Source organism: Balaenoptera acutorostrata, chromosome X, assembly GCF_949987535.1.
Source record: "Balaenoptera acutorostrata chromosome X, mBalAcu1.1, whole genome shotgun sequence".
NCBI lineage: Eukaryota > Metazoa > Chordata > Mammalia > Artiodactyla > Balaenopteridae > Balaenoptera > Balaenoptera acutorostrata.
In genome coordinates this window covers 132,885,564-132,913,532 of record NC_080085.1, presented here as the reverse complement: position 1 = coordinate 132,913,532, position 27,969 = coordinate 132,885,564, and the positions used below count along the sequence as shown (strand labels likewise).

General features: G+C 42.6%; 1 protein-coding gene across 1 annotated transcript; it reads right to left on the bottom strand.

Annotated features, from left to right (window-relative positions):
• On the bottom strand, positions 1–27,504 carry FUNDC2 (FUN14 domain containing 2). Its single transcript, XM_057538103.1, has 5 exons — positions 27,341–27,504; positions 23,211–23,361; positions 15,165–15,240; positions 11,049–11,180; positions 1–5,613 (listed from the first exon to the last, which is right to left on the bottom strand). Exons 1-5 carry the CDS (start codon positions 27,471–27,473, stop codon positions 5,536–5,538), a joined length of 570 nt encoding a protein of 189 aa, XP_057394086.1. The 5' UTR covers positions 27,474–27,504; the 3' UTR covers positions 1–5,535.
• Between the last annotated feature and the right edge of the window lie 465 nt (positions 27,505–27,969).

The window sequence follows — 27,969 nt, the reverse complement described above, 5'->3', positions numbered from 1 at the left end:
TCAAACAACAGACATTTATTTCTCAAAGTTCTGGAGGCAGAAAGTCCAAGATCAAGGTGCTGGCAGATTCAGTGTCTGGTGAGGGCCCTCTTCCTGGTTCATAGGTGGCTGTCTTCTTGCCATGTCCTCACATGGAGGAAGGGACAAGGGAGCTCTCTGGGGTCTATTTTATAAGGGCACTAATCCCATTCACGAAGGCCTTGTGCTCATGACTTCATCACCTCCAAAGACCCCACCTCCAAATACCATCACCTTGGGGGTTAGGATTTCAACATGAAATTTGAGGAACCACAAACATTCAATCCATAACAGGGAGGATCCCTCCTTCCCTCTGCCAGCATGCTAGAGAGAAGCTACATTGCTGTGAACAAACTAAGATAGTCCCTGATATTCAAATAAATACCATTACTGTTTTGAGACCAAGTGTTCTTTAAAGCAGCATTTCTAGGAATTGCTGTAACAGGTGGAAAAAAGGCTTGCCTGGCAAGGTAAGTTTGGGAATGCTAGGTTACACAGAAGTAAACAGGTTTCTTTCCTGTAAGACTTCAAAGCTTTTCATATGCTCATGTGAAGTATGATTCTTTGGAAAGGACTACTGTATGCAATACTTGCCAACTTGTACCAGCAAACCCGTTTTGCAGATAGCATCTCTCAGGGGAGGGGAACATCCTCCTGAGACTTGGAGAAATGCTGCCTTAAGAGATGTTTGGTCCACAAACTAGGGAAAGAGTGCTATATTCTCATAAAATCATTTGAAGTCTTGTGTTAATAGTAGAACAATTTAATGAAACATTTTATAACTACATTTACATCATATACAAATCTAAATTACATTTAAAAGTATCAGTTGATAGTGATGTTGGATTCACATTAGCAATCACTACATGATCAAAGAGATTGCTCTCCTGTGCTTTATTACAAAATTATTTTTATTGAGTTAACTACTCAAGTTTCAGACTTCTAATTTCTTCCCCAAGTATACTCCTTTCTTTAGGGCTCCTAAAGCTTCAAGCAATTATTCCTTCCTATCTTTAAACTCAGTACTGTCTCAGTTTCATTCAACATCTATTAGCAGACACTGATTTCAATCTTATTCTTCTTAGCTATTACTATGACATACAGGGAAATAAAAGAGACATCAAAGAAGCTTAACACTTACCAACTGTTTTTTATTTATTAGGGACCATGATTAGCACTGAATCTCAGTCTTCAGGGAAGAGCTGGGAAGGTGAGAAATATGATCTCATCCTCTATTTAGAGACTTCTTAAAAGCCTGCTGTAAGTGGGCTCTGAGTGATGCTAAGTTTCATCACTTGGTTAACCAGTGACTGAGACACACCTCTCCACTGGAAAGGTGGTTTTCCCTTGGTCATGGGAGGTCATTTGTGGGGTGATGACATGTTGGCACCATATGAACACTTCAGTACCCAACAACCTTCTGCCCAAGAGCTTTACATCCACTGATGACAGAAGGCCCTGGTCGGCCATCATGCTACTCATGCATCCACTCCACACGATTCTTATAACATTTAATAAACTAATATTATACTCTGTTCAGTATTTGGAAGGCATCTGAAATTGTATGGCACTTAATTTAAAAGGCATTAAAGGCCTGTTCAGCAGAGCTGTGATGTTATTACACCAGCTTCCAAGTCTGTAGTTCAGTGGTTCCCAACTTCAGATGCTCCTCAAATATGAGGCTGCCCCGCCGCTACCAGTGCGACCAGAGCCTCCAGGACGGCAGCCAGGCAAGCAAGGTTGCGACCCACAGCTCTCAGTCATCATAACGGCATTTTTTACCATTTCAAATTCACGACGGTAGTTTTGGTGTTTCAATAAGCTGACTTTACAGTTTTCTAAAAATGTGAAGAAAGTGCAACACTCGGTTTTCGCTAGAAAAATAGTGCTCTTGAAATTCACGATTCCTTAAGTATCAAGTATCAGAGACATAAGCCACACTGTATGATTTCTGGGAAATCAGGTCCAGAATAAGGTATGTTTTCTGCCCAATTCTCCAAGAGATCACACTACTATTGTGTAAGTGCTTAAGAAGCCCCCAGACCTAGAACCATGACAAAGAAATGAAGCTGGTGAGCTGGTGGAGGGAGCAGAGAGGGGAGCAGCCTAATTTTGCCTGCAGGGTCCAAACCTGGCCGTGAGCAAATTTCCCTGAGAGAAGAAACTAATGTTTCATCGTGAAACATTAATGATTCTCAGATATTTAAAATCTATCCCTACACCATTTTTTTCAATCAGAAATTTATTACATCTCCCAAACTACACAAAAGTAGAGGTTTCAAATAAGAGCGCAACCATTAGTCATGTCCATCTTTCCGGCAAAAGTCAAACAAAAAGATGATGGAGAGAACATTTTCACAGTAGTTAAGCATTTCAAAACCATGAGCACCCACCCCAAGAGTATGTTAGCTAGAATTATGTAAGATTCACTCCTTTAGTCATGTCCTGTGTCTGCCAAGTCCAGTAGGGAGGGCTGTCAGTCTGTTAATGAGTGTCGGGAGGCTGAGGGGCGGGAGCAGAGAAGTGGCCCGGATGGGCAGCCGGAGGAAAGTCAATGACAGTGACACTCATGACAATGGGGCCACTCAGGCGGAGGTGTCCCCAAGCTCAAACCGTGTTAGCAGTGAGGATACAGAGCCTTAGCAAGACTGAAGACACGGGAGTCTATTTGTTGGCCCTGAGCGGGCAGCAGCCGGAAAGCAGAAATGCCCGATCCCTGTCCCCCTCCTTTGCTTACAGCTCCCCATCCCACCTGGAGCATCACAAGGAGGGACGCTGGGCTCAAGGGTGGTCCAGAGTGGCAGGGATGCCAGGAGGGGAGAGAAGGAGGACACGGGGGCTCTGGGGTGAACAGCAAAAAGGGAGAAGACCCTCATAGGCACTCTGGCCACCAGCTGTCAGAGGTTCTCTGGTCCAGGCCCAACTACAGATAGGGAAGCCCCGAACAAGGGGAGCCAAAACCCAAACACGGTCAAAGTGACGACTGAAAACGCTTAATCCCTCTGTCAGTCAAAGAAAATCTGCCATCTCTTCAGCCCCCCATCACTAAGGAGGCGCAGCATGTTATTGGATTCTGGGTACTGGAGAAAAATGCATCATGAAACAGGCCTTGCCAGTCACATGGAAACAGAGTATCCATGGGTGAAGTTGCCTGGTCCTGGTGTCTCAGTTTTGCGTGAAGGGGTGGCAGCTGTTCTTTGGGGGGAAACCTCTCACTTCACCTGAAGCAAAGCTGCTGACAACAGGGCCTCCATTTAGAGGCTCCCCTAACTGCCTGGGGGAGCTCTCCGAAATGCCACCAGTGACGAGCACCAGAGCACCGCCACTGTTCAACCTCAGCACCCACTCTGCCCGGCCACCCGTGGTGGCCCCACTCAGCGGGCAGAACTCAAGGCCATCCTGACTGCAATAGGGTGAGGCCAACCCGAGACACTGACCTCAACCACGTCCCTCAGGTGAAAGCTAGAATCTTACTTCAGTCTATTCTCTATTATAACCCGCTCAAAGCAGCTTAGAGCAACCTGCTAATCTTTGTCATCACCAATAATCACAGGAAAAACAGATGGAGAAAGGCCACCCCACCCCACTACCTGCAGCCCCCATTCCACGGGTCTGAGTGGGGTCAGATGGTTATGATGATAGGGTATTGCACTTATGATTTTTAAGATGACTTCTTACCTTTTACAGACACATACCAAAATATAATAAAATGACACATTTGGTATTTGTTTCAAAACGATTGATAAAACAAGCTATAATTTGATGATCATTATAGGTGGGTGATGGACAGATGGGGGTCATTGTACTATTTTCTGTATTTTTATACATGTTTGAATGTTTCCATAATAAAAAGTGAAAAAAAATTTGAGTTCTTCTATAAAAATATGGAACAATGTGGCTCATACCGTTATGATTTGTATATAATTCATACATGTTACAAGCAAGACAACTTAATGTTGCCTTAAAATACTACCATAACATAAGGAGAAAAATGCAAATGGATGAATTCTAAAAAATTCCACACATCCACTAGTAGCTACAATTTCCAAATTCAATACATCATTCCCAAGGTAAGTTAAAAGGCAAACATTTTAAAAGGAAAGCCTTAAAAACACACATTTTGCAAGGGATCACCTGCAAGTTTAAGAAGTTTATTCCAAGTTTTCCGAATTTTCAGAACTCATGAAGTCTCACAAATCCTGTGGATCAGTGCCTTTTCCAGATACTTTTCTATGAGCTCATTATTCATATATTCAACAGATACTGAGTACTTATTAAGTGTTTGGCTCCATGGATATAATGGTGAAGACACAAGCCTTGCCTTCCTGCAGTGGATATTCTAGATGGTACAATAGAAGGCCATTATAGAAAAATGTGTTAAGTTTCTAAGCATGGGTATATCTATAAACTTTTATTTTAAAGAAAAATTCTAAGAGTTGGGGTCATCCTGAGACAGCAGATTACCTTTGATGATAGAAATAATTTATTTCACATGTGCTGTTGCTATTGCTACTGTTCTTAATTCTTAATGCTTGGAATGTCACCATTTAAAAACTCTGGTTCAAATGTTATATATTTCATACTAACTGGTTAAATAGTAGAATTGGCACAGAGGAGCTACAGCTACCCCTGATGTTTTGACAAGAGGTAAAGAATATTCCACATTTCAAAGCTCAAAACCTTTTCTATTAAATAAAAATCCAAGAGCTTCTTCCCTCTTCCACCTAAAGTCACTTATTTTACCATAAATAAATCCTTTGGAAACCATCATGAGATGCATTATCCTGTATGATGGAAAACATCCCTAGATAATACCTGAATGCCTCTAAGTGACCATCCTAAATGTATCTATTGGTTGGTTTCCCTAAAGACCTTCCCACCAAACACAATACCTTCTGCTCAGCATATGTATCTTTAGTACAAGTTCATTCCATATGCAGATTTTTCAACTGTAGTGCACATGCCCCATTTTGTCAGGATAATTAGAGCCAGTACAAGTAGTTCTCGTTCTGTAACCTAAAATCTACTACAAAAGAAAGTAGACGCCAAGATACCAAAATCTTTCATGCTTAAAGGCAAATGTATTCAGTTCCTTTCCATGCAGAACATAGTAAGGTATCTTATATGCTTGTTACTTCTTTTCCAAATCAAGTTTGGGACAACCTTTGAGGATCCGCTCATGCTCCATGGCGAGCCATCTTGTACCATGTTCTGCTAAGTATCTTACCTAGGGGAGAAAGGAATATTCTTGCTGACCTACAGATTAGTCAAGGGGGGAGTGTGCTGGGAGAAGAGTTAACGTCCACTGTCTCTTCCGTTGCCGTCAAGGTCATGGTGGGGCCGTTATCCACTTGTACCAACAGATGCCTACAGAAGCCATTCAGATACGCCATGGCAGGGAGGAAGGCACGGGAGAAGAGGGAGAAGAGGACGAAGAGGAGAGACTTGCTATCCTACGATGGAGTGAAGAGGCTGCTGGCTGGAAAAACCAGGAATAAGGAAGTGAAGTCATCCTCTTTAGGACGCCATACCAAGCAGAAAGCCTCCAAAGAATCCACCAGTCACTAGAACATTCTTCTTCACAAATGACACCACCTAGGAACAGAAGACAGCACAATGGATTACTTTGCTGAGGATATTATTAGGAAGCAGGACGCAGATCAGAAGGTGAGATGACGTGTCTTTGGATAAGGTAGTGGCGGGGTGCTAGTGCAGCGATCACATTCAAGGGATGCTTTTCAGGCGGGACTTTGCAAAGAGAGAAGGCACCACATTCAGTAAACTGGTCTCTCCTCCAAACCTGTCCACACGTTGCTCCCGCCCACACGTCTGTCCATCTATCCATACACCCTCCTCTGAAACTTTATTTTCTCACATTCCTACAGCTTCCCACGCATGTGCTCTATCATACGATATTTGTTTTTCTCTTTCTGACTTACTTCACTCTGTATGACAGTCTCTAGATCCATCCACTTCTCAACAAATGACTCAATTTCGTTCCTTTTTATGGCTGAATAATATTCCATCGTATATATGTACCACAACTTCTTTATCCATTCGTCTGTTGATGGGCATTTAGGTTGCTTCCATGACCTGGCTATTGTAAATAGTGCTGCAATGAACATTCGGGTGCACGTGTCTTTTTGAATTACGGTTTTCTCTGGGTATATGCCCAGTAGTGGGATTGCTGGGTCATATGGTAATTCTATTTTTAGTTTTTTAAGGAACCTCCATATTGTTCTCCATAGTGGCTGTATCAATTTACATTCCCACCAACAGTGCAAGAGGGTTCCCTTTTCTCCACACCCTCTCCAGCATTTGTTGTTTGTAGATTTTCTGATGATGCCCATTCTAACAGGAGTGAGGTGATACCTCATTGTAGTTTTGATTTGCATTTCTCTAATAATTAGTGATGTTGAGCATCTTTTCATGTGCTTCGTGGCCGTCTGTATGTCTTCTTTGGAGAAATGTCTATTTAGGTCTTCTGCCCATTTTTGGATTGGGGTGTTTGTTTCTTTGATATTGAGCTGAATGAGCTGTTTATATATTTTGGAGATTAATCCTTTGTCCGTTGATTCATTTGCAAATATTTTCTCCCATTCTGAGGGTTGTCTTTTCGTCTTGTTTATGGTTTCCTTTGCTGTGCAAAAGCTTTGAAGTTTCATTAGGTCCCACTTGTTTATTTTTGTTTTTATTTCCATTACTCTAGGAGGTGGATCGAAAAAGATCTTGCTGTGATTTATGTCAAAGAGTGTTCTTCCTATGTTTTCCTCTAAGAGTTTTATAGTGGCCAGTCTTATATTTAGGTCTCTAATCCATTTTGAGTTTATTTTTGTGCATGGTGTTAGGGAGTATTCTAATTTCATTCTTTTACATGTGGCTGTCCAGTTTTCCCAGCACCACTTATTGAAGAGACTGTCTTTTCTCCATTGTATATCTTTGCCTCCTTTGTCATAGATTAGTTGACCATAGGTGCGTGGGTTAATCTCTGGGCTTTCTATCTTGTTCCATTGATCTATGTTTCTGTTTTTGTGCCAGTACCATATTGTCTTGATTACTGTAGCTTTGTAGTATAGTCTGAAGTCAGGGAGTCTGATTCCTCCAGCTCCATTTTTTTGCCTCAAGACTGCTTTGGCTATTCGGGGTCTTTTGTGTCTCCATACAAATTTTAAGATGATTTGTTCTAGCTCCGTAAAAAATGCCATTGGTAATTTGATAGGGATTGCATTGAATCTGTAGATTGCTTTGGGTAGTATACTCATTTTCACAATGTTGATTCTTCCAATCCAAGAACATGGTATATCTCTCCATCTGTTGGTATCATCTTTAATTTCTTTCATCAGTGTCTTATAGTTTTCTGCATACAGGTCTTTTGTCTCCCTAGGTAGGTTTATTCCTAGGTATTTTATTCTTTTTGTTGCAATGGTAAATGGGAGTGTTTCCATAATTTCTCTTTCAGATTTTTCATCATTAGTGTATAGGAATGCAAGAGATTTCTGTGCATTAATTTTGTAACCTGCAACTTTACCATATTCATTAATTAGTTCTAGCAGTTTTCTGGTGGCAGTTTTAGGATTCTCTATGTATAGTATCATGTCATCCGCAAACAGTGACAGTTTTACTTCTTCTTTTCCAATTTGTATTCCTTTTATTTCTTTTTCTTCTCTGATTGCCGTGGCTAGGACTTCCAGAACTATGTTGAATAATAGTGGTGAGAGTGGACATCCTTGTCTCGTTCCTGATCTTAGAGGAAATGCTTTCAGTTTTTCACCATTGAGAATGATGTTTGCTGTGGGTTTGTCATATATGGCCTTTATTATGTTGAGGTAGGTTCCCTCTATGCCCACTTTCTGGAGAGTTTTTATCATAAATGGGTGTTGAATTTTGTCAAAAGCTTTTTCTGCATCTATTGAGATGATCATATGGTTTTTATTCTTCAATTTGTTAATATGGTGTATCACATTGATTGATTTGCGTATATTGAAGAATCCTTGCATCCCTGGGATAAATCCCACTTGATCGTGGTGTATGATCCTTTTAATGTGTTGTTGGATTCTGTTTGCTAGTATTTTGTTGAGGGCATGTGCTCTATCGACCTCCATCCCAGAGGGAACTTTCTCCCAAGTGCTACCATAGAAAAGTATTCACGAGGGGAATACACCCTGTAGCCTGGCCTACTGGTTTCCTGGACTTAAGTACAGGGGTTCATCTCCCTAACCCCACCCCGACCTTTCCCACTCCACCACCCAGCCTCCTGGGACCCTCGAGCCCCCTCATTCCCACTGTGCCTGTGTCTTCACTCCTCCCCGACTTGACTGGAACTATATTTCCCTATTTGACGCATTGTCTCTTGCCGTCTGCCCTCAGGGGGAATGAAAAAAATCATACAATTTCCTGACATCACTTCTTTCATTCATCATCTTTACTCATTCCTCAACTTGCTCAACCTTGGCTCTCAACTCCACCACCTGACTGTAACTGTTCTCGCAGAAATCACCAATGGCCTCCTTGCTGCTAAACACTGACCCGAACATTTTCATTTCCTGCTCCCCAAATATGACTACGGGCTCTCAGGGGGAACCAGCCACTCTCCCTGGGGCCTGTGGGGGCCAGGCCACAAAGAAGGATACTACAAACATTTGTGGAAGGAACCAATTCCAAACCTTCTGGGTAGTTTATAATAAGTGCCCACTGTAAGGCAACAGTCGGTTCTAATCAAACGTTAACCTTATACTTTTTATTATATACATTCCTGTATCACTAAAGAAGTTTTCAACAATCATGTATTACTTTTGTAAATGTCTGAAAAATAAAAAAAATTTTGAAGTGAAAAAAGTGTAAGTTTCATAACCTTGAGCTTGAGGAGGGATGGAAGGAAGGGAGGAAGCGGGAGGGACTTATCTAAGTGCACAAATGCCACGTTCCACTCTGGGAAATGGACAGCTTTTTTTTTATAAGAAATTTATTTATTTGAGGGGTTTTTTGTTCTTCTTTTTGAACTTTTCCATCTTACTACACTTTATTGAGGTATAATTTACATAAAGTAAGATGTGCTCATTTTTTCATTGAAGTGTAGTTGATTTACAATGTTGTGTTTATTTCTGCTGTGCAGCAAACTGATTCCGTTCTACATATATATGCGATCTTTTCAATATTCTTTCCCATGATGGTTTATCACAGGATATTGAGTATAGTTCCCTGTGCTCTACAGTAGGACCTTGTTGTTTATCCGTCCTCTAGATAATAGTTTGCATCTGCTGACCCCAGACTCCCAGTCCTTCCATCCCTCCCCACCCCCTCCCCCTTGGCAACCACAACTCTGTTCTCTATGTCTGGGAGTCTGCTTCTGTTTCATAGATTCATTTGTGTCGTATTTTAGATTCCACATGTAAGTGATATCATATGGTGTTTGTCTTTCTCTGTCTGACTTATTTCACTCAGTATGATAATCTCTAGGTCCATCCATGTTGCTGCAAATGGCAAAATTTCCTTCTTTTATATGGCTGAGTAGTATTCTGGCAATGGACACCTTTGGCTGAGCACTCGCCACTACACAGAATCGTCTTTTTCTTTTTTTCTTCTTTAAAGGGAATGTCATTTTTTTTAAAAAAATATTTATTTATTTGGCTGCACCAGGTGTTAGTTGTGGCATGTGGGATCTTTTTTTTTTTTTTAGTTGCGGCACACAGGATCTTTTAGTTGTGGCATGCGGGATCTAGTTCCCTGACCAGGGATTGGACCCAGGCCCCCTGCACTGGGAGCGCGGAGTCTTAGCCACCGGACCAGGGAAGTCCCTCTGCTAAGTTATCTACCACTCATCTATCTGCTTTCCAACGTTCAAACATTTGCTAATATTTCTTATCTCCTGGTATTCCCTTCCTGTTCTCTTGGTCCTTGTAGGTTTAACCAGGCACCTTCCTGACACCTTGATCCTGGTTTATTTCTCCCCGGTTAAGTGCACTTATATGTTTGGGACATTTGACATTTTTCCAAAGGTAATAAAGAAGTGACAAAATACATCCTTTTAAAAAAGAAGCCCTTCTCCTGTCTTGTCGGGAACCAGCTGCAAGCTGACACAGTCCTTGCAGCTTAAAGCATGGCAAAGTCCTGCTTAATTCCTGACAGGGCCGGAAGAGTTATTAGAGAAGATATGAGTCTTGGCCCGTGAGGTTGCTTGTGGTTTCTCTAACTATAGTTTGTCCTTGGCATATTTTGGTAATCACAGTCTGTTCTCACGCATGTTTATATTCTGGTTCGCGGAATGTTTTGTACTATAACTTCAACATTAAGGAAATACTGTCTGATGATTCTGTCTTGTGATTTTAACAAAAACATGTATTGCCTACTGCAATCTATAAAAAGAGTTTTGATGGGAAATAAAGTGTGTGTGTGCTTGTACACCACCCTCTTGACCCCGTCTCTTCTTAATCCCCTCACGTGCTCTCAGGACTTGTTCCTCAGTCTAACAGCGACTGACGCTGTCCCTCCAGTATAATCTGACCTGATTTTCTGCCTTAGGTCAGAGGTTAGCAAACTACAGCCCGTGGGCCAGCTCCAGCCGGTCACCTAGTTTTAAATAAACTTTCACTGCAACGCAGCCACACCCACCTGCCTACCCATCGTCTATGGCTGTTTTCACGCTACACGGTGGAGTTCAGTAGTTGTGACAGAGATCACGATGCCTACAAAGCTGAAAACATGTACCATCTGGCCCTTTACAAAAAAAGCTTGTGAACCCCTGGGCTACACATTCTGGACATTTCAGAGATGTGTGTGCGTGGAGACAAAAACATGACTCGAAACGATCAGCGTGGCTGTAAAAGCTACACCCTCCTCCTCCTCGCTTGCTGCTCCCGTCCCACCAGGAACCTGTTCGAGGGACGCTCAAAGCACGTGTGTGCCTGCAGTAAAAGTCACCGAAGCTACTGGTCCTTGTGGGTTTAACCTTTTAAAATGCCGCTGAGGTGAGGACACCCCACCTGAGGCTGGCATGTGGTGTGTCTACCCCGCTTGCGCACACAAGGCCTCACCTCCTGCGCTCTGCTTGTGGCCCCCGCGGGCGTCCGGCCGCTCTGGCGGATCCTCAGCTGCTCCCGGGCTTTCTGCACGTCCTTCTCCACCCGCCGCCAGTCTACTCTGATGTAGCCAGTGTGGTTCGCAAGCTTTAGTTTAAGAAACAACAGCAAGAAAGGAGAAACGCAGGATCAATCCCTGGAATCTGTTACCAAAAACCCTTCTGAGTCTCTATCTTTGGAGGTATTTGCCATCCAGCTTTTTGTATTACAGCGACATTCGCCCCACAGCCACTCAGCATCCACCCTATGTGCGAGGCCCTATGCCTGCCGACGGAAGTCCGCACACTGCCCTTCGATGACTGCTGGCAATCCTTTCGCTTTATCTATACTCTTACCCATCTCTATAAAATTAATGAGTTACTGTACTTTTTTAAATCAGATTGGAGATGATTAAAATACTGAAAATATACAGTGTTGGTAAGGAGGTGGGAAATGGACACTCCTATCACACCCTTACTGAGGGCGTCTACCAGCAGCCTTTTAGGGGAGCGGTTTGGCATCATCTGCCAACACTGAAACTGCACGTGCCATTATGCTATACCCAGAATGGCAGCTCTTGTCACAGCAGCTTTACTGGAAATAAACCAAATGTCCATCCACACATGCATGAATAAGCAAATTGTGTCATGTTTACACAACAAGATGTTGCTCAGCACTAAAAAGAACAGACTACTTGTAGCAGCAACATAGCTGGATCTCAAAAGTCGTACACGACATCCAAGTTCCGATTCTGTCACTCCACCCTGTCTCTCCCACAGGACGAAGTACATTGAACAGCTACTTGGGGGCTCGGAAGAAAACAAGAGCCTCTGACTGGAGAAGCCCAGAGCCGTGTACTTCCCATATTTCCTAAGGTATCACCTGGCCTAGACTTCAGGCAGGACTCAGAAACATTCTGACAAAATTCAACACACATTCCTGTAAAAGCTCTTGGAAAAACAGAAACAGGGAGAACTTCCTCAACTTGATAAAGAGCATCTACAAACATACAGCTAACGTCAATCATACTTACTGGTGAAGGACTGAATAGTTTCATCCAATGTTAACAAAAAGGCAAGGATGTCTACTGTCTCTATTCCTATTCAACACTGTGCTGGAAATGAAGTCATAGTGCAACAAGGAAGAACATAAGGTAAGAGGCGTCCAGATCAGAAAGGAAGAAGTCAAAATGTCACTATTTGTAGACATGTTTGTCTACATAATTTCAAAGAATCCAACAAAAAACAAACAAAAGCTCCTACACACAAAAAGCGAGTTTAGCAAGGCTGTACACTACAAGATAAACACACAAAATAAATTGTATTTCTATATGCTAGCAATCTGAATTGGAAATGGAAATGAAATTTATGATTTTACAATAGCTGCAAAATAATCGAATACTAGGTACAAATCTAAACAAAAATCATATAGGATCTGTACACTGAAAACTACAAAATGTTTGTTGAAGAAAGAACTCAAAGAGAAATGATTAAGCCAGAGTTATTGCAATCCCAATCCCAGCAAGATGTTTTATAGATATGTAAACAAGCTGGTTCTAAAATGTGTATGAAAAGACAAAGGAACTAGAACAGCCAAAACGATTTTGAAAAAGAACAGAGTTGGAGAAATCACACTACCTGATTTTACAGCAATCAAGACAGTGTGGTATTGGAGAAGACACACAGATTAATAGGACAGAATAAAAAGTACAGAAACAGACAACCCAATTTAAAAGAGGGCAAAAGACCTGAATAGATACTTCACCAAAAAGGAGATCTGGACAGTAAATAAACACATGAAAAGATGTTCTACATCAGTAGTTGTATCACTCTGAGTCCAACTGGGAGACAGCTTTAGGGCTCAGGGTGAGTGCCCGGGGAAAAGCACAAGAGCAACTAAAGCTCTTATAAGGTATCTAGGAATAAAACTCAACCACAGATGGACAAGATCTATATGAAAAAAATAACAAAAGTCTAGGCAAAGACATTAAAGAAGACCTAAATAAATGGAGAGAAAGCCTGTGTTCACAGCTAGACGATACAATATCATAAAAGATATTAATTCTCCCCCAATTTATCTATATGGTTCCCATGCAATTCCAGTCAAACATTTTTCTTCTCTTTTTTTCCCCTCTTTTTGGGTGTACTGTGCGGCACACGGGATCTTAGTTCCCTGACCAGGGATCGAACCCGCGCCCCCTGCAATGGCAGCGTGGATGGAGTCATAACCACTGGACTGCCAGGGAAGTCCCCCAATCAAAATTTAAACAGAATCTTTGAAAGGAATTGACAAGCCTGTTCTAAAATTTAGATGGAGAAGCAAAAGTACAAAAGCAGCCACAACGATCCTGAAGAATATGTGGAGGAACTTGTCTTGCCAACTATCAAGGCTCAGTAGATACAGAAAGTAGAGTCAGAGCCACACATATATGAACTTTGATATATGATAAAGGCAACGGTACAAATATTGAGAAAAGGAAGACATTCACTAAATGCTGCTGGGACAATAATCTGGATGAAAGAAAGGAAACTGGATCCTTATGTCAAACCACACCCCTGATCTCCCAACATCGTGACTGCCCTGGTGACAGGGCACATGCGTGCACAGCACAGACCCCCATGTCCCACCTGCACTGCACTCCTTGCACATCTGACCCAAGCAATACCAGAATCCCAGTGCGAGGGTCCTTCCTGGAGATTATTCTAATGCCCATTACTTCTGTCAGTCAGAACCCCCAAAAGAAACAGAGGGTGCACTCAGCTTAAGGCATTTCAAAGCAATATGAAGATACTCAGGGAAACCACAGGGACAGAACAGGATTGTGGGTCTAGTGCAAGAGAGCTGTCACCGCACTTGCATCTGAAGGGGTGCGAGGAAGGAAAGATGACTGCAACCCAGAAGGCAACAGGAGGGGTGAGGAGGGGCCTGTCTGCTCACAGCCACAGGGAGGGAGCCAAGAAGCTACACAGGGAACGGGTCCGGGAGCAGCTGCTGGTGCCTCGCTAGTCGCAAGCAGGATGCTGCCGGAGTCATGCTATGGAGTTCCCAGGCTTGGGCAGAAACGGGCAGGCAGCTCTCACCATGTTTCTGAAACAAGGGCGCTTGGAGCACTGAGGCTGCAGGAGGAGCTGAGACCCGAGGGAGGGAGGGGAGGGAGAGGCCTGGACCCGCCCCAGCTCCCTGCTCACCCAGCTCCAGTCCCCTCTGGCTAGAACCCCTTGAGGCTGCCAGCCCAAGCGCCCACCCTCCCCTCCCCGAATTGCTGAGGCACAGAAACTGAGATGATAAAAAGATGGTCATTTCAAGCATTGGGTTTTGAGGGCATCTGTGATGCAGTGATGCTGTACCACACCCACCCCGGCCCACCAGTCATGAGCGGGCCTCTTCTGGCCTCTTCCACACACTTCGTTTTCACCTGACGCACCTGGAAAACTCACTCAAATTGTGATTCTAACGTGGGACGACCTTGCTAAAATGAGGGCTGCTACCTTCGAGAGGAGACAAAGAGCTGCGGGTCCGGACACTCTGGCTTGGCTGCACCTCAGAACCACCTGCAACTTTAAAAATACTCCGATATCCAAGCAGGCCTACCGCCCGTGAAATCACACAGAGGTGGGGGGCAGGCCCCAAGCACCAGTGTTTTATAAAATTCCCAGGTGATTCCAACGTGGAGTCAAGTTTGCAAACCAACTGTACACAGCAGCCTCAGGGAACCGGCAGCCGGTGGTTCAAAAACAAACTCCACGCCAAGGGCCAGCAGAGGCCATCTGACCAGTGTCATTTAGCCCTCATGTCTCGCATCGACTTAGTGTCTAAGAATAAATCATATCACAGGGCACTTGCATCACACCTGGGATTTCTGAAATCACACTTGCTTCATATTTCAAGTGGTCTTGAAAACCCTGGAAGGGAGCTATGGTAAGGGATATGCACGTGTCCCCATGTTATAAATGACAAAATGTAATCCACCTAGTAATTGAAGAAGTCTGACTCAAAAGGTTACTAGCATTTCAAATGGTACATGAAACCGTCTAAAGTAACAGAGCCCGGACTGTGTGTGACGACGGCCAGGGAAACACTCCACATACAGACCTGAAGCAGGAAGAATCCACCTCCCAGAGCTGTGGCAGCCAACCTTCCAACCTTCTGGAATATGAAACCAGTGCACCTACAAAGATCAAGTTAACAAGCTGTCAGACAAACACAAGCATGGACTTCTAACAACATTCAGAGCCTACTTACCTTGGGATGATCCAGCTCCTTCCTACTCCAGGCATAAAGCCCGAACCCTCCAGAACGAGGAAACGGCAGAGGCTCTGACCTCAGAAAGACCCTGACTCAGATCTTGGCTCTACTACTCACTTCATTTTGTGGTCTTGAGCAGATCCCTTAAACTCCCAAGCCGTGTTTTGAAAAGATGACTCTGGCTACACTGTGAAGAATGTATCAACAAAGGAAAAGATAAAGCAGAGACCCCAGTCGGCGATATGGGAGAGAAATGGCGGCAGGGAGGGAGCAGCCCTGAGAACTCTTGGTGAAGTGAGTAAACACATGACTGTGTATGAGGCCAGAGTGGCCGCACGGGATGAGGGACAGGCTCTCAGTGCCATCTTCTCTGGTCGGCATCGTGATCCAAAACACACGAGCATTGTTAGAGCTTCTTCTCTGGTCCCCTGGCCTCCATTTAGCCCCTGGGAGTCTATTCTCAACATACGGTCCTTCTCGAACAAGGCTCAGCAAACAAACCATGGCGGGGGAGCCCAGTTGGCCTGCTGCCTCGGTCTGTAAGTCACGTTTCACAGGCGCACGGCCACACCAACTCCTAACATACTGTCCACAGCCGCTGTCTCACTACAGCGGCGGAGCGGAGCAGGTGCGACTCAGGCCGCGTGACTGGCAAGGCCTAAAACACTTACCACATGGCTCTTAACAGAAAACTCTGCCCTGAAGATGGCGTATAAAGCCCTACACTTACATCTAGGCTCCCTTTACCTCTCTGCCCTCATTTCCTACCACCTACCACTTGGTACACTTCAGTAGGAGAAAAAATATATCAATATCAATAAAACATTGCATGGAGGACCGCACAAGGATTTTAAATGTTTTTAAACAAAAGCTAGGTATATCTCAGAAGGGACTCCTAAACTGGAGAAGTGATAGGACTAGTAAATAAACCGTTAGGACTCATCTTAATTCTTAAATGTGATTATAAGCTGAAGTAAACTGCCTGTACCCTGTATCCACTGGCCCTAAGTCCCTGACGTGAAGGCATTAACTGACATTTTGCAGCTAAGATTCATTCATGATAAAGGCAACCAACTGGATCGTTAACTAGCTCTTATTTCTCCGATCTTTTTTTCAAAAACCTAACATGGATAAAGGTGTTTTTCCCCTCCAAAGAAATTTGGGAGAAAAAAATGAAGTATATATAAACTCCAGCAATTTTCTTCTCAGTCTCTTTTAATTTTATCTTTAAAATTAGTTCTGTAGAGTAAGGTACAGAACACATGTGGAATTTTTTTAAAGCCATGTGTAAATGTGTCCCAGAACAAGAATCAAGACTCAATTATATAAGAATAAAAAAGATATCTAGCACCCAATAAGGTAAAATTCACAATACTGTCATTCCATTAAAAACTACCAGGCGGGCAAAGCAGGAAAACAGACCCATAATGACGAAAAACGAAGTCAACTGAAAGCAACCTAGAAATGGCACAAATGACAGAATGCTGACAAAAACATCAGAAGTTATTATGATTGTATTCCATGTTCAAGAAGCTGGAGGAAAGATTCCACGTAGTAAGTAGGGACAAGGAACATATTTTAAAAGGATACAAATCAAACTTCTACAGATGAAAACTATATGTCTGAGATGAACACTGTACTTGATGGAACTAACAGCAGTTTAGATACTGTAGAAGTAAAGATTAGTAAACATAACATAGCAATAAAAACTATCAAAATGAAACAGAAAAATACATGAACATGGTTGTAATATTGAAATATAGTTATACACTGGGGAAAACTGGAGGATGGGCTCTCTGGATTTTTTTTTGCATTTTTTAAAATGTATTTATTTATTTTTATTTATTTTTGGCTGCATTAGGTCTTCATCGCTGCGCGCGGGCTTTCTCTAGTGGCGGTGAGCAGGGGCTACTCTTTGCTGGGGTGCAGGCTTCTCATTGTGGTGGCTTCTCTTGTTGCGGAGCATGGGCTCTAGGCACGCAGGCTTCAGTAGTTGTGGCATGCAGGCTCTAGAGCGCAGGCTCGGTAGTTGTGGTGCACAGGCTCTCTGGATTATTTTTAACAAGCACCTGTGAATCTACAGTTATCTCAAAATAAAAAGTTAAAAAAAATAAACAGTGTCAGTGAACTACAGGAAGATTTCAAGCAGTGTAATAATATGTCTAACTAGAACTGCTGAAGGATAGAAAATATTTGAATAATGAGAAAATATTCTAAATTTGATGAAAACTATAAATTGATAGATCTAAACAGCTTAATGAACTCAAAGCACAAAACAAATGATAAATATCTTAAAAGCAGCCTGAAAGGCGGGGGGAGGGACATATTAGGTACAGAGGAATAAAATTCAGAGATAGCACATTTCTCATAGAAAATAATGCAAGACAAAAGATAATGGAACATTTTTAAAGTACTGGGGGAAGAAACAACCCTGTCAATCTAGAATTCTATACCCAGTAAAAATATCTTTCAAAAACCAAAGATGAAATGAAGACCTTTCTCAGATATACAAAAGCTGAAAAATAAATCATCACCAGCAGCCCAAAAGTACAAAGAATGTTAAAAGTGGAGGAAAATGATACCAGATGGAAATCTGCATACACACAAAAGCATGATGAGCACAAGAAATAAACTATAAGGGTAAATATGAAAGGTTTCATTTTCATTATTTAAAAATATAAGAATTAAATATTTAATGAAAAAATGTAAAAGTTAAATGTATGACAATGAAAACCAAGGGTAAAAGGTAAAATGGAAGTATACTGTTTTATTTTTTTTTAAGATTTTTTTGATGTGGACCATTCTTGAAGTCATTATTGAATTTGTTACAATACTGCTTCTGTTTTATGTTTTTGGTTTTTTGACTGTGAGGCATGTGGGATCCTAGCTCCTTGACCAGGGATTGTACCTACACCCCCTGCATTGGAAGGCACAGTCTTAACCACTGGGCCACCAGGGAAGTCCCAGAAGTATACTGTTGTAAGAGCATTACACTCTACATGAAGTGGTATATCTCTTGACGATAGACTGTGATAAGTAAAAGATACATCCTATAAAACCTAAAGCAACCATTAAAATTACACAATTAAGAGACATAGGTAATAAACCAAGAAGGGGCAGAAACAGAATTATGAAAAATATGTGATTCAAGCAACAAAAGAACCAAAAAGAACGAATAAACTCGACTTCATCAAAATTCAAAACTTTTGTCCATCAAAGGACATTATCAAGAAAGTGGAAAGACAACTTAAAGAATAGAAGAAAATATCTGCAGTCATGTCTGGTAAGAACCTAATATCAAAAACATATAAAGAATTCTTACAACTCAAGAACAGAAAGACAAACAACTCAATTTCTCCAAAGCAGATGTACAGATGGCCAACCAACACATGAAAAGATGCTCAACATCGTCAGTCACCACTTCACACCCATGTCATGCCCACTAAGGTGGCTATAATGTTTTTTTTTAATGAAAATAATAAGTGTTGGCGAGATGTAGCCATAACAAGGAAAGAAGTCCTGACACACACTGCAATGTGAATGAACATCAAAAACACGATGCTCAGGGGGCTTCCCTGGAGGTCCAGTGGTTAAGACACCCTGCTTCCACTGCAGGGGACACAGGTTCAATCCCAGGTCGGGGAACTAAGTTCCCACATGCCACTCGGTGCGGTCCCAAAAAACCAAACCAAAACAAAACATGATACTCAGTGAAAGAAGCCAGACATACAAGGTCACATATTGTATGATTCTATTTATATAAAATAGGTAAATCCATGGAAACAGAAAGCAGACAGATGGTTGCCAGGGGCTGGGGAGAGGGGAGAATGGGGAGTAACTGCTCAGCGGGGATGGGGTTTTATTTTGGGGTGATGAAAATGTTTTGAACCTAAAGAGAGGCAGTGGTTACACAAAAGTGTGAATGTACTAAATGCCGCTGAATTGTACACTTTAAGATGGTTGGTTTCATGTTATGTAAATTTCACCTTAATTTAAAAAAAAAAATATATATATACACACATACACATTATACCTATTTTTATTACACACACGTATATTTGATCCAAAAGAAAATAAAGAACAGAACACCCAGATGGTAAATTTAAACCCAATGATAACAAAAATAAACTTAAAGGTAAATAGTCTAAGCACCCTAATTAAAATGAAAAGATTGTAAAATTGGATTAAAAAAAGGAAGACCCACCTATATGCTGCCTATAAGAAACCCATATTAAAGAACTGTTTTTAAAAAAATATTTATGTATGTATTTATCTTGGCTGTGCCAGGTCTTAGTTGCAGCACTGGGGATCTTCATTGCAGCATGTTTAGTTGCAGCATGTGGGATCTTTAGTTGCGGCATGCAGACTTCTTAGTTGCAGCATGTGGGCTCTTAGTTGCGGCATGCAGTGTGAACTTCTTAGCTGTGGCATGCATGCAGGATCTAGTTCCCCGTCCAGGGATCGAACCCGGGCCCCCTGCATTGGGAACGCAGAGTCTTACCCAATGGACCACCAGGGAAGTCCCAAGAAACCCATTTTAAACATATAGACTCCACTTTCCTGAACTTTGCCCCATGTTCCTCTTCCTTTGGCTGATTTTGTTTTTAATATTTATTTATTTATTTATTTATTTACGGTTGTGTTGGGTCTTAGTTGCGGCCCTTGGGATCTTTCATTGTGGCATGTGGGATCTTTCATTGCAGCACGCGGGCTTCTCTCTAGTAGTTGCGGTGCACGGGCTTAGTTGCTCCGCGGCATGTGGGATCTTCCCAGACCAGGGCTCAAACCCATGTCCCCTGCATTGGAAGGCAGATTCTTAACCACTGCGCCACCAGGGAAGCCCTGGCTGATTTTAATCTGTATCTTTTTGCTGTAAAAAATCGTAACCATGAGTATACCAGCTCTCAGTGAGTTCTGTGGATTCTCCTAGGGAATTATCAAACATGAGGGTAGTCTTAGGGACCCCCAAACTCTGCAAACTAGTAAGTGACTTTGGCAAGATTGCAGTATACAGGATCAATATACAAAAATCAATTGCATTTCTATAATATAAGCAATGCACAATGAGAAAGTGAAATTTAAAAAGTAATAGCATTTACAATAACATCAAAAATATGAAATATTTAGGGATAAATCTGATATAAGATGTGAAAGACCTACCTACATAGCATTGTTGAGAGAAATTAAAAGAAACCTAAACAGGGAATTCCCTGGAAGTTCAGTGGTTAGGACTCAGCGCTTTCACTGTTGAGGGTGTGGGTTCAATCCCTAGTCGGGGAACTAAGATCCTGTAAGCTGCACGGCCCAGTCAAATGGAGAGATAAACCACGTTTATGGATCAATGCAATCCCAGTCAAAATCTCACCAGGGTTTTTGTAGAAATCAGCAGCAAGCTGATTCTAAAATTCATATGAAAATGCTAAGTACCTAGAACAGTCAAATCAACTCTGAAAAGCAACAGAGTTGTAAGATTTACACTACCTGATTCATGACTTATTATAAAGTTACAGTAATCAAAACAGTGTGATAGGGCTTCCCTGGTGGCGCAGTGGTTGAGAGTCCGCCTGCCAGTGCAGGGGACACAGGTTCGAGCCCTGGTCTGGGAGGATCCCACATGCCGCAGAGCGACTGGGCCCGTGAGCCACAACTACTGAGCCTGTGCGTCTGGAGCCTGTGCTCCGCAACAGGAGAGGCCGCGACAGTGAGAGGCCCGCGCACCGCGATGAAGAGTGGCCCCCGCTTGCCGCAACTAGAGAAAGCCCTGGCGCAGAAACGAAGACCCACCACAGCCAAAAATTAAAAAATAAATAAATAATAAAAATAAAGGAATTCCTTTAAAAAAAAAAAAACGGTGTGATATTAGCACCAAGACAGACAAATCAGTTTAACAAAGAAGACATATAGTCAATTGATTTTCACCATAAGTACAAAGGCAATTCAGTGTAGAGGAGTATAGTCTTTCAACATTATCATGTGGGCACAATCAGATATCCATATGCAAAAAAAAAGACCTTGGATTCCTACCTTACAACATATACAGTAAGTAAATCAAAATGGATCATGGAACTAAATGAAAAATCTAAACCTATATATCATATAGAAGAAAACACAGAAGAAAATCTTGGTGACCCTGGATTAGGCAAATATTGTCAGACATGACTCCAAAAGCTAGAGCTATAAAACAGACAGTTGATAAACTGTATTTCAAGATTAAGAACTTCTGTTCATTGAAAGACACTGTCAAGATAATAAGCTACAAAGTAGAAGAATATATTTGCAAATCACATATCTAAGACTTGTGTCCAGAATACATAAAGAACTCTCACAACTCAGCAGTGAGAGAAAACCAACTCCCCAGTAAAAATATGTAGAAAATATCTAAACAGATACCTCACCAAAGACATATGGAGAGCAAAAATAAGCTCATGAAAAGATACTCAACATCATTATTCATCAGGAAAATGTAGATTAAAACCACAATGAGATATCACTTCACAGCCACTAGGATGGTTGTAATCAAAAAGACATTATGGGGCTTCCCTGGTGGTGCAGTGGTTGAGAATCTGCCTGCCAATGCAGGGGACACGGGTTCAAGTCCTGGTCTGGGAAGATCCCACATGCCGCAGAGCAACTGGGCCCGTGAGCCACAACTACTGAGCCTGCGTGTCTGGAGCCTGTGCTCCGCAACAAGAGAGGCCGCGATAGTGAGAGGCCTGCGCACCGCGATGAAGAGTGGCCCCCGCTCGCCGCAACTAGAGAAAGCCCTCGCACAGAAACGAAGACCCAACACAGCCAAAAATTAAAAAAAAAAAAAAGACATTATGCCAGAAACAGACTGAAAGATATAGAAAACAAAATAGTGTTTACCAGTGGGCAGAGGGAAGTGGGGAGGGGCAAGATAGGGGTAGGGGATTAAGAACTATAAACTACTATGTATAAAATAGATAAGCAACACGGATATATTGTATAGCACAGGGAAGTACAGCCATTATCTTATAATAACTTTTAATGGAGTATAATCTGCAAAAATACTGAATCACTACACTGCACACTTGAAACTAATATAACACTGTAAATCAATTATACTTCAAAAAAAAAAGGACATTATGCCAAGTGTTAGTGAAGAGGTAGAGAAACTGGAACCCTCATACACTGCTAGGGGAGATGTAAGATGTAAGACGATACTTTAGAAAACTGCTTGGCAGGTTCTTAAAAAGTTAAGACATTCATCTACTATGACTCAGCCTAACTCTTTCTAGATATTTACCCAAAAGAAATGAAAGCATATGTTCATACAAAGGCTTGTACACAAATGTTAACAGCATTTTAGCCCAAAAGTGCCAACAAACCAATATTCATCAAAGGGGAATGGATAAACAAACTAGTTCATCCATACAGCGGACTACTACTCAGCAGTAAAAAGCAATGAACTAGTGATACACACAACAGCACAGATGAACCTCGAAATTAGTATGCTCAGTGAAAGAAGCCAGACAAAAAAGAATACATACTGTATAATTCCATTTGTATATAATTCTAGAAGATGCAAAGCGATCTATAGTGACAGAAAGCACTTACTATGTGGCCCTGGTCAAGTAAACCTTTCTAAGCCTTAGTTTCTATTCAATGAGGATAGATAATAACAATAACAATTTCAGAGCTGTGAGAAGGAAATGAGATACCTATATAAATATCTAAAATAGTACCTGGCATGTAGTAAATACTATGTGTAACCATTAAATAGCACTTTAACATTATGTTTAGATGTATACTCTTCATTAAGTGATCAATTTCACAAGTCAATGTATTTTCATTGGTTAAAAGAGATGGTTCCTATAACCTCAACACTGAGTCATGCAAAAAAGGATACTGGACATCTTTTACATCACTTACCATCCAGTGACACCTCCAATTAACAGCTGGGTTGCCACGTTATACTTTTCAGCTGAAGGCCCAGATTCCTGCCCAAACAGCTTGCGCCACCATGGCTGCTTTTTAGCAAGTTCTGCAAGGTCCAGTGACTCAAAATTTCCCTCAAAGTTTCCTACAAGAGTTAAGATACTGAATAAGAAAAGTTACTTTTACAATAAATCACTAACATTCCTAACCTAGATAAAGAGATTTTTAAGGAAACAGAGACAGTTGTAATAAGGACATCTAAATATTAATCTATTTTAAAGAGTAAACTGACTCTGAAATTCTGACCAGCAACTTTTGAAAATCAGACTAAAATCAACAAATATCTCAGAGGAAAAAAACCTAGACAATTTAGAATCTGTACTCTAGTTTTTCCCCTGAAATTTAAAAACAACCAAAAGGACCTAGGAAAAACTGGTAGTAATACTTAATAATGCATCCTAAATGAAATGGGTTTTCTTCATTTGCCTCTCCTTTTCAGGAGTAACTCAATACTATTCAATAGCCCACAAATTCACAAATTCTCAGTACTATGTGTATCTCCAGTGATAATAAAGATAGGAGGTAACCCTGAGAAAACCATAATTCAAAAAGAGTCACGTACGACAATGTTCACTGCAGCTCTATTTACAATAGCCAGGACATGGAAGCAACCTAAGTGTCCATCAATAGATGAATGGATAAAGAAGATGTGGCACATATATACAATGGAATATTACTCAGCCATAAAAAGCAATGAAATTGAGTTATCTGTAGTGAGATGGATGGATCTAGAGTCTGTCATACAGAGTGAAATAAGTCAGAAAGAGAAAAACAAATACCGTATGCTAACTCACATATATGGAGTCTAAAAAAATGGTACTGATGAACCTAGTGGCAGGGCAGGATAGAGAACGGACTTGAGGACACGGGGAGGGGGAAGGGTAAGCTGGGATGAAGTGGGAGAGTAGCACTGACATATATACACTACAAATGTAAAATAGATAGCTAGTGGGAAGCAGCTGCGTGGCACAGTGAGATCAGCTCGGTGCTTTGTGACCACCTAGAGGGGTGGGATAGGGAGGGTGGGAGGGAGGCTCAAGAAGGAGGGGATATGGGGATATATGTACACGTATAGCTGATTCACTTTGTTGTACGGCAGAAACTAACACACCATTGTAAAGCAATTATACTCCAATAAAGATGTTAAAAAAAAGATGTAACGTTTAATTGAGCTGTTACTATTTACCAGGCAATGTGTTAAGGAATAAACATGTATATATAATTAAATACACAGAACAAAGTAGGTACAGAACAAGGTACTATTTATTAACTCCATTTTGTAATCAAGAAGTAGAGGCTCAGAGGGTGATTTATTTGCCCAAAAATGGAAAGAGTTTTAACAAAATGTCTAATCCCTCTCTGTGTGGGAAAATAAATTTAGTGAAAGAGGCAAAAGAACTCTACACTGTAAATAAGGAAACACTGCAGAGTTGCAATCTCAATCAAAAAGTAAGTTTTTACCTAGAAATTGAGAAGCTGGCTCTAAGATGTATATGGAAGTACAAAGGACCTAGAGTAGTATTCCAGTTACTATGGCTGTACAACAAATTACCCCAAAACTTCATTCACAGAGCAAAACAATCACTTTCTATGCTCCCAGACTCTATGGATCAGGAATTCAGACAGGATACAGCTCGTCTCTGTTGCATGACGTCTGTGGCTTCAGCTGGAAGAATTACAGGCAGGCGTCTGGAATCACCTACTACATTCACACATCCAGGCTGCCTTGCTCTGGGTTAGTTTGGGCTTCCTTACAGCATGGTGGCTAGGGTCAAGGGTGCCTGTCCCAAGAAAGGGAGTAAGAGAGTGAGGAAACTCAGGGGCTCAGCAGAAGCTATATTACCATTTCAGACCGAGCCTCCAAAGCCATGCAGTGTTGCTTCCACTGTATTCTGTGGCAGCAGTCACAAACTTCCACTCAGATTCAAGAGGGAATATAGACCCCAGTACTCAGCAGGAGGAGTGTCAAAGTCACACGGAAAAAAACCACATGTGGAATGGGGAGATACTGCTGCAATCACTTAGGAAAATACAATGTGCCACCCGTGGCCAAAACAACTGTGGGGAAAAAAACAACAAAGTTCAAAGAATTTCAAGACTTCTTATAAAGCTACAGTAACACACAGGTAACTAATTTCAGGACTTATAAAAGTACCCTATTTGACACAGCGTAGAACTGACCTAAGCATATAAAAATATATCAGTGGAAGAGAATATAGAGTCTAGAAGTAGATCTACACATGCAGTCATTTGATTTTCACATGGCACCAAAGTTATTCAATAGGGAAAGAAAGTCCTTTCAACAAATTGTGTTAGAACTATTAGGTATGTGTACTAAACAAAAAAACCCTCAATCCCTACTTTACACAATACACAAAATATAATTGAAGAATTCAAGATGGACCATAGATACCAATTTAGCAAAACCAAAATATGGATGTTTAAGGAACTGGGCCTTCTATGGCCTCACAAGTAGTTAAATGAAAATTTTTGTTCTAACGTAACAACAAAACATTACTGCTGTATTGAAGAAGAAACTCCCTCCCTGGGTTAAAGAACATCACTGAAAACAAGAATGAGTTTTGAGTTTTGTTTTAATGTCATTTTAACAAGCTCCTTAGCTCAATAGAGGGCTCCAGCCAAAAGGGATCAAATCAGAGACACTGAGTTCACCCAAGGTCACTCAGTCATTCAACACACACTACTAAGCACTATGCTGACCAGTCAGCAGCCTTGCTTGTGAGCCCAGGAAAGCAATGATTACAGTATTATGTGATCATCAATATGATAAAGATTGAAATTCCTAATGTCAGCCTCAAAGTTTCTCCCAACAATTTCCTAGGTGCAAATATCTGAGCAACCTACACATTTTAACTAAATAAGGGCAGTCTGCTCTGCAGGAAAATAATTCCACTGTGCATTCCAACACCTGAGTCACCTCAATTCAGGTGTGCTGGTAAACGGTTTGGGTTTTTTTAGATTTTTTTAAAATCTGGACCATTTTCAAAGTTTTTATTGAATTTGTTACAATATTGCTTCTGTTTTATGCTTTGGCTTTTTGGCCGGGAGGCACGTGGGACCTTAGTTCCACGATCAGTGATGGAACCTGCACCCCCTGCACTGGAAAGCAAAGGCGTAACCACTGGACCGCCAGTGAAGTCCCCAAGTAAACGTTTCACAAGCGCGCTGGGGTGGGGGGAGGGCTGACTAGTAGTGTATACCAACATCCAGGGTGTGACGTCACTGAAGTGTGACAGCGCTGAACGCAGAGCTGGCAAGAGACGCGGCTTATCACGCTACGTTATTTCCACCACACAGACACAACAGATGTCCACAACCTCAAGAGTACAGATAATAACTAAACATGGCAAACAATAAGGAAGTAATAAATTTTGAGCATTTTCACTGTTTTTAACATAATTTATGTAATCTTAAATTTATATAATTGAGTTTTTGATAATGGTTCTGTGAGCCAGTACTGAACTGAACATAGCCTGAAGCATTCAAAGAAGTAAGATAAGAAGTACAACTGAAAGACGTGGTCCACTGTGTATTTTATTACAGGCTTTTTTTTTTTTTCACGGACTCTTCCCTTCACTGCGCGGACTAAATAGGCGATTTCCAAGAACCATACCACGTGTACTCTTTCAAAACCATCAATAGCGCAAGTAGAGGCGGCCTGCACGCGGAAAGATGCCGGCCGGGTGTTTGAAATGACAGTCCAAAGGGACAAAGAACCTGCGTTAGTCTCAAGGTGCCAGAGTGCTTCCGGGAACAGGGACAAAATGTCTCCAGGCCGAGGCTGTCGGGGGCGGGGCCGGAAGGCGGAGGAGCCCGGCCGGAGACAACACTGAGGGCAAGTTCGGTTCCAGCCAGGCCACTGACCTTGGCCGGACCTCGGGAGCGGCCGGGCCACGGACGAGCTCCGGGCGCCCTCCCCGCCCCTGCGGCGCTCAGGCCCCCCCAGGGGCGCTGCTGGGCCTGGGAGGCGCGGAGCCCGTCCCCTTCCGGGGCCCGGGAAGTCGGCTCCTCGCGGCGCCACCGGCGCGCGCGCTCGTCCTTACCTTGACTGGCTGCGGCCATTTCGGCGAGCTCCTCTCGCGATGACACCCGTAGGGGCTCGGCTCGGTAGGACGCGGAGTGGCGCGCCGCCGTCGGCGCTAGCTGGCTTCCGGCACGTGGGGTAGATGTTTCCATTCCCACGGCGGCGGCGGAAGAGGCGGGGCGGGGCGGGGCGGGGCGGGGCGGGGCGGGGCGCGGGGAGGCTATCCCCTTCCCTGCGCGCAGCCGCTTCACAAGGCGCCAAGGGGGGGGGTGTCACAAACCCCGCGGCCCCGCCCCCCAGGCGCGTCAGGACGCGCGTGCGCGGAAGGTCTCTCGCGGAGGAGCTACGTCGTTGTACGTAGTCTAGCTCGCCGCTCGCCTGGGAGGGGGTTCCCTGTGGGCGACCGCAGTGCGGCCTTTCCCCACTCCTTACTTTACTAAAAATAAAGAAAGCGGGCTTGTAGTGGTTGTTCATGTCAACATTGAGCACGTATTTATCAGTGCTTGCAGTCACAGTGACCGAGACGGGCTCGGAAAGGGAAGCGCTCGCTGCCCGCAGGGCCCGCCGAGCCCTTTAACCACGTGCCGCGGCGCACCTCCCTGCCCCAGCCCCAAGCGACAGCTTTCGCTGTTACTCCGTCTCAGTTCG